Consider the following 7,841-nt stretch of genomic DNA (forward strand, 5'->3'; position numbering starts at 1 on the left):
GCGCGTGACTGACGGAGTGGGACCCGGGCCGTGAGCGCGCGCCGCTCCCCACCGCCCCTCCCGCACTGCGAGTGAGAAGCAGCCTGGCTTCCACACTTCCAGGGTAGATATTTATAAGACCAGTGTTTATATTCCCACCCTGATTCTCCGAGAGCCATGAATACCTCCTGTTGGAACTCAGAAATAGTGGCTACTGGGGTCTTCTCAGTTGTTTTTACTTTTGTTTTGTGGGGATAGCAAGACAGAAGGAGAAGGAAAACTAGTGCCGGTATTACTGTTGAAAGTTAATGTATAATGAATTTTTCTTTGTTTGTGTTTTTGGTACTGTGGATTGATCTCAGGTCCTTGTGCTTGCGAGGCAGGCCGTGGAACCACTGAGCTAAATCCCCGGCCCTTGAATTTCTAAAGCATTTTTTAAAATATGTTATCTAGAAGCAAGATGTTTTTTAAGAAAATAAAATTTATCTAAAGTTTAAAATGCTGTAATGCATTAGTGTACTCATGTCCCTGAATTAGGGTCAGTGCTCCTAGAACCTTTGGTAGTTCCTGAGAACTTGCCCCTGAAGGACGGCCTTGGTGTCCGTTTGGCTCTAGAACCTAAGCGGAAACGCTCCACTTGCCAAACTACAGCTGAAGGAGTCGTGCTGCTCCCCTCACCTCCCAGGAGGGCTCGGAGGGTGAAAGTGAGCGCTCAGTGCTCTGGAAACCTCCCGGAAGTGCGTCATGCGCCCTGTCTGCACCCAGAGAGAGCAGGGCACCCTGGGAGTCCTGGCTGGCGTGGGCCAGAGTGCCACCCAGAGGGACGCAGGTGTGCCCAGCCCTGCCGGTGCCATGCTCATCCCGATCCGATCCGCTCTGCTCTGATAAAGCACTTTGAAGAGGCGCTGGGTGACCATGCTGGTGCCACGCCCGGGGCCTCGCTGTGACCCTGACCCCACTGTGACCTTTGTTTCAGATTGTGTAAGTTACAAATTGCATGGTTTAGACATCATTAGTATTTGATCAGTGTCCCCTGAACAAAATACATCCTTCATTGATTTTTCTTTTTTAAAAATTTTGTTGCATCTTTGTAGTAATGTAATTGTATTTTATGCCTGCTTTTTATAAAAAAGTAAATAAAAGAAATAAAGATGTAAATATTTTCATACTTTTCCTATGAAATAGTCCTAGAATTCTGCAGCTTTCACAAGTTCACCAAAAGATTTGTCTTTCCTGAAAGAAAAGATGGGAAGGCGTGGTGGCGCACGCCTGTGATCCCTGCCCTCAGGAGGCTAACGCAGGAGGATTATCAAGTTTGAGGCCACCCTGGACTTTGTAGTGAGGTCAAGACCAGCCTGAACTACATTGTAAAACCCGGTCTCAAAAAACCGAAACAAAACAAGATGGGCTGGTCTTGTGAGGAAGGCTTGGGCTTCTGATTGCAGGTGGGGTCATGAGATCATGAAAACTGCAGTGTTGGGTCTCAGCCAGGACCTGTGTCCACCTGGGTACCTGCAGTCAGACCTAAAACTGTGCCTGGAGTTGGCGAAGGTGGCCGGTTCCTAGGGTGCACTCGGGGCCCCAGGCTCCTGTCACGGCTGTTGTGCCACGGCAGGCAGGCACTGGAGGGGCGGACAGGGTGCACAGTCTGTGCCGATGGTCGTTAGTGTTGACGAAAAAAAAGATTCACTTGGGTTTTTGTAAATGACAACTGTGAATGAAACAACTACATAAAATGAGTAATTCTTTTTAGATACTGCATTGTTCTTCCTGTTAGTCCCAAGCAATACTAAAGGAATTAGCCAGTTTACTGAAAACATACCTTACATACATAATTTAAAATCATTGACAGCCTCAGTTAAAATATGAAAGTTTTATATGGGAAACTAAACATGTGGTCCATTTCCTGTATATGATGGAATAATTCACTTTGCTTAAATGTTAAATTTATAATGTTTTAGGGGATAACGCTGTACAATAATGTTAAGATCAAGTTTAGAATGAGATACGATGCTAAGAGTAAAATCCCGTATTTCAGTAGCTGAGACCTGGTGTTTGGTGCCCAGTCTGTGACGCCACGTGTGGGCGAGGCCCTTCCAGGCCGCACTGCGCCTTCCTCGCTCGGTGTGGCCGGCTGAGCTGCTCTCCTGCCCAGTCATTGCACCCGGAGCCTTGTTAGGACTCCTCTGGTGGGCATTTTTATGAAAACAGAATTTCCTAACAATAATAAGAGAAGAACAGGGCTTAGCAGCAGTTCTCAGAGAAGCCCTCGAGGCTCAGAGGTGAAGTGAAGCCAGGGACACGTGGAGTGCATCCCGGACCCCAGGGCTTTGCCCGGCGCTGCCCCCGGGCCAGTCCTCGTCACATGGCGCGTGCTGGAGCCAGAGGATGCAGGCACCGTGAGAGCGAGCGAGGGCTGGAGCTTGGTGCAGACCCTGGGCGTGTGAGCCTGGTGTGACCCCTAGCAGAGGCGGTGCAGACAGAGATTGACATTTACAACGCGCGCTTAAGGGGCCTTGTGAGTCCAAAACCCTCTGGCTTCACATTCCAGAGTGGCCGAAGGCTCTGCTCAGCGGCGCCGCGCTGTCAGTCGGTCTTGGCGGCCGGCTTCCGGTACTGCAGCACTGTCGCTGTCACCCAGATGTTTAAGGCCAGCATGATCACAAAACGGATGAGAACTGCAACAGACCAGAAGAAAGTGTGGCCATTAAAACCTTTTCACGTTCTCGGGGAAATAGCTTCCTGCTGTAGCTCACGTCTACATGAGGCTTCGCCTCCAGCCCGAGCAGCGCTGGAGCGCAGATCGGCTGCTCTTGAGAAGCAGTCTTCCCCCGGGGCTGTCTCAGGGTCTCAGTTCCTGTGCTCGCTGTCCCTCTGCCAGACAGGCAGTGTACGTCAGCCCCTGTTACGGTAAATCTGAGGAGAGGCCCCACAGCCAAGCCGCTTTCCTAACCCAGGACCACGAAGGTTTGTGGAAAGATCACTGTAAAGGACCCTCCCTCCGCGTCAGGCGCACCCCTGACAGATACAGACTATGAGACCTACGCTGCCTAACTCCTCAGCTGCTGCCCTGTTCTTAAAAGCTCATCCTAATACATGCTGGTCATCTCTAGGAGCCCCAGTCACAGAGGAGGCATGAGCCACGACAGGAGCACTCGTCGCTGAGTTTTCATTCGGGCTTGGTGTGGTGTCAGTGGGGTCTGACTCCGCAGCCTGCTGAGAATTCTCCAGGTCAGCGGGGAAACAGGCCTGGGACGTCTTTCCTGCTCTCCACTAGAGCAGAGTTTATGCTTCCAGTCAGGCCGATTTTAATCCTATAATTAGCACTGGCAGAAGTACAGTGGAGCCTCTGGGAACGGATTAGCAGGTGTCACTGTGTCTCCGTATTTCTTTCAGTAAACAGCTTTCTGCAGGGGTCTGCGCTGCAGCTGCCATTTCCTGATCACTGAACCAGGCAGGTCCATGGGCTGTCTCTGTGTCGATCACCTTCCAAGGACCCCTCGAGCATGCTCCATGTGAGAGTTGAAAAGGAGCATCTGTGTGCAGTGGCGTACACCTCTGATCCCGGCACTTGGGAGGCTGAGGCAGGAGGATCGCTTCAAGTTTGAGGCCACCATTTTCACTGCTGAAGCAAATGGTGGGAATCTACTCCTGTATACTCTGTCCCTGATGCTACAAGAAGCAGAGCCTTGCACTTGGTGACCATGCAGACTGGGCCAGTTCTGTCCTCTAAGCTACAACCTAAGCGAGCTGAGTTGACCTGTTAGAGCCTAAGACAGTTTCCTCTCCAAGGAGGCCAAGACAGCACCACGCCCACCAGAAAGGGGAAAGGAAAGCACTGCTAACCTGTCAGGTCATTGGTGGTCATGGAAGTTGTTATTATTCTCGCTGAAAAAGAAGATGGGCAGTATAAATAACTCACTTCACAGACATTTTGGTGTCCAGTGGATCCCTCGTTTAGCACACTGTGCTGTTGTGTGGCTCAGAACACGAAGCGGTCCAGTACACAGCCATCTAAAGACCCACACCCCAGGCTCAGAAAGCAGCTGTAAACTCTCAGTTGCCACAGGCTGGTGGCCTCATGAAGGGTGCCACCTAATGTAACTGTTTTTGTTTCTGTTTTTTGAGAAAGGGTCTCACTGCAGTCCAGGCCAGCCTCGAACTCATGGCAACCCACCTGCCTCAGCCTCCCAAGAGGTGGATATCCAGCTGCACCACCACCCCACCTTGCAAACACAGACACTCCTGGTTAGTGGGCTCTAGCTGAGTAGCTACTTGCAGAATGCCCACACCCAGGAAGCGGAAATGCTTAACTCCGAGCTCCCCAATTTTGGAGGGCAGGGGTGTCCTCACCTGCACTGGTGTAGGCAGAGAGGCCCCAGCTGAGCGCACTGGCAGTGCCCGAGTCCTGGGTCTTCCACAGGTACTGGAGCTGCATAAACTTGCTGGCTGCGCTGACCAGTGTGCACAGGTTCTGTTTGCAGATGAGAAAGCCACCGCCCATTGTTAGGAAAACTGAAGAGAGGCAGAGCCACGGTGCTGTGTGTTTTGTTTTTTTAAGAGACGGTCTCGCCTGTGTAGCCCAGGCTCGCCTCGGACTGGCCGTCCTCCTGCCTCAGCCTCCCGAGTGCTGAGGTGACAGGTGTGCACCACCGCACCTGGCTGTTCACTTTATTAAAAGCCACATTTTCAGGCCAAGTGCTCACCAGTTTGCACGAGATTGAAACCTGAGTGTGGTGGGGGATAAAATATCATTGAGATGTTTCCATCCAACCCATGAGTCCCACGGGGTAGCAGGATGAAGGAATCCCTGGGGCGGCTGCAAAGTTGCAGCCACCCACAGCTCTGTCCCCAAGGTTTCCTGGGCTTCTGAATCTGGGGGAACCCAGCTGCCCAAAATGATACCTGGGAACGCAGAGCTGTTGGCACAGGGCCCCAATCTCAGGCTCTTGCACTGACCAAGGGTGGTGTCGTGGGGCCGGCCACCTGCCAAACGGGAGCTGCATACGGGCTGCACAGGGGGGCAGGCAGGAGGGCTGGAGCCCCAAGGGATCAGGTTGTGCCAAGCCGGGCAGCCCGGTGCTGAGGGGCGGGGCATGTTCCGCTGCAGGAGCGGGTGTGTAGGGGGAAGCAACATGGTCAGAGGTTCAGGGCTGGCTGCATGATCCTGGCCATGAAAGTGCTATGGGCAGTGGGACATTCGAATTTAAAGAAATCAGTAATTCCAGCACTCTGGGGGTGCTGAGGCAGAAGGATGCAAGTTAAAGCCCAGCCTGGGCGATTTAGTGAGACCTTGTCTCAAAATAAATGAAAAGGGGCTGGGGGTGTGGCTCAGTGTGAAGACCCTGGGCTCAGGCCCCAGGACGGATGGCAGAGAGCGAGCAGGGTGGCTTGGGTGAAGAAGGCCACGGGCATGAGGAAGGATGTGGGGACACTGGAGGGGTCTGTCACTCACCATGGCCAGGTCGATGGCCCCCTTATGCAAGCCGAGGATGAACCAAGACAACAGGCATCTCACGTGGGGCTAAGGGGCACAGCCGAGGATCACAGGCCGCCTGCCACCCACCCGGCCCACGAGGGTGACACTCAGCCATCCTCCTGCCTCAGCCTCCTACGTGCTAGGATTACAGGCATGCGCCATTAAGCCAGGCTTTTTTATTTTTTTTGTACCCAGGATCAGACTTGGGACCTTATACTTTCAAGGCAGGTGGCGGCACTACTGCCCACCATCCTGGGGTCTCCCTCCTTTTTTTTCTTTTTTCTTTCTTTCTTTTTTTTTTTGCTGTACTGGAGAAAGAACCCAGGCTTGATCCATGGGCTCCACCACTGAACCCTCCAATCCCATTTCCAGTTCTCGGATGTTAAAAGGATACACAGCCAGGTACGGTGCAACCTGTTTCACATCCCCATTAAAATGAAAGATGCAGAGTAGGAGGACGACATCTAGAAGAAAGGCTCCAGTGAGATGAAGGGAAGCCCCAGGGAGCAGCCAGGGTGTGGGGTGCAGTGGGTGTGCAAGGGCAGCTACCTTGTGCGATGAGGATGGGGTACTCTAGGTAGGTGATCACTGGGCTCCCGTAGTAACACTGGTAGCGGAGGAAGACCAGGAACCTGGGAACAGGAAAGACACATGGTCACAGCCAGCCCCAAGGCCAGCACCTCCACCTAGTCCTGGAGCCCAGGATCCAGGAGGAAAACTTGGAACAAATCAGAGGAAATGGCACTTCAGTGATCTGCAACATCAGGTGGTGTCCTGGAGCTGCTGGGCACTGTAAACCCATGATTGCTCTGTTCTCAATATGGTCATTTGCTAGGAATGTGGGGCGTGGTGTCATCCCAGCACTCTGGGAGGCTGAGGCAGGAGGTTACAAATTTTAGCCCAGTGTAAGTTAGACCTTGTCTCAACAATGTGGAAGTGTACTGAATGTAATCATGTCCTGCAAACAATGTACTACATATACATATACATATACATATATATATGTGTGTGTGTGTGTGTGTGTGTGTGTGTATATATATGTGTGTGTGTATATATATATATGTGTGTGTGTGTGTATATATATATATGTGTGTGTGTGTGTGTGTGTGTGTGTGTGTGTGTGTGTGTGTGTGTATATGTGTGTGTATATATATATATGTGTGTGTGTGTGTGTGTATATATATATATGTGTGTGTGTGTGTATATATATATGTGTGTGTGTGTGTATATATATATATATGTGTGTGTGTGTATATATATATATATATGTGTGTGTGTGTGTGTGTGTGTATATATATATATATTCCCCCCTATAGCTGCAGATGCAGGTCTACAGTCCTGGGTCCCGGTTGTCTCCTGAGTTGTTAGGCCTGGGTCCCTGTGGCTGGTGACCCAGGCTGTCAGGATGACTGCTCCTGCCCCAGGCAGCCTGCGGTGCTCTTGGCCCCACCGCTCACCTCCAGGTCTGAGGGTTAAAGGCCCTCACTCTGTCCCCTGGCGGGAGCCAGTACTGTCCTTCAGCCCAGCCGGCCACGGGACAGCAGGAAGAGACCAGGCCCTGACCCAGCAGGCAGCGCGGCCCAGGGCGAGGGCTCCCGACGGTGTCACCCTGCAGCCCCCAGGCTGCACCGTCAGGGCCCCATCCAGTGCCACTCCAGGCTCCCCACACTCTCGGAGTCTGCCCCGCCCGGCCACTTCCACCCCTGCCTCGACCTTTGCAAACGCAGGGCCTTTGTGCTGAGCTCCATGCCCAGCCCTTTATTTTGTGACTGGGTCTCACTAAGTTGCCCAAATTAGGCTCAAACTTGTGACCCTGCCTCAGCCTCCCAGACTGCTGGGGTGACGAGCCTGGGCCACCAGGCTCGGCTAGAGTCCTGAGTGGGGGCACCCAGCGCGACTACCGGCAGACCGGCCCGCACCTGCAGCAGCCTCACCCTCCTCTCCTCTCCCACGATCTCGTCACTGTCCGAGTTCCCAGCCGGAACTCAGACCGAGTCCAGCCTCTCTCCTGGTGAGAACTGAGGCTGAAAAGAGGTTTAAAGAGGAGTGGGTTTAGAGACAAGGAGGGGCTCGTAGGTGCAAATGACATGGTGAGGTGGTGCACGCCTGTGATCTCAGCGCTCAGCGGGCTGAGGCAGGAAGATCGCAAATTCGAGCCCAGCCCCGGGCAACTGTCTCAAAGTAAAAAATGTGGCCACCACGGCCCAGTCCGGAATCCCCCCGGCCAGTTTCCCCGTCTGTCAGGTGGACTTCAGGGCACAATGCACGCGGTGGGCATGGCTCGGAAGCGCGACAGCCCCGCCCAAAAGCGACCCCGCTCCCCCCGCGCGGTGGAGCTCACCCCGCCAGCTCGAGCAGCAAGCTCGGGAGGCTGAGACCCCGC

At 53.1% G+C, this 7,841-nt stretch overlaps 1 protein-coding gene across 1 annotated transcript; it reads right to left on the reverse strand.

Moving 5' to 3' along the window:
• Positions 1-1,097: 1,097 nt before the first annotated feature.
• On the reverse strand, positions 1,098-7,837 carry Slc66a3 (solute carrier family 66 member 3; the record flags this gene model as incomplete). Its single annotated transcript, XM_010629127.2, has 7 exons — positions 1,098-2,657; positions 3,826-3,867; positions 4,333-4,453; positions 5,435-5,492; positions 5,853-5,922; positions 6,008-6,090; positions 7,800-7,837. Coding segments are annotated over 7 exons (504 nt in total), but the record flags the coding sequence as incomplete, so codon positions are not given.
• Between the last annotated feature and the right edge of the window lie 4 nt (positions 7,838-7,841).

Source organism: Fukomys damarensis, unplaced genomic scaffold, assembly GCF_012274545.1.
Source record: "Fukomys damarensis isolate Sample0158 unplaced genomic scaffold, DMR_v1.0_HiC HiC_scaffold_25, whole genome shotgun sequence".
Taxonomy (NCBI): domain Eukaryota; kingdom Metazoa; phylum Chordata; class Mammalia; order Rodentia; family Bathyergidae; genus Fukomys; species Fukomys damarensis.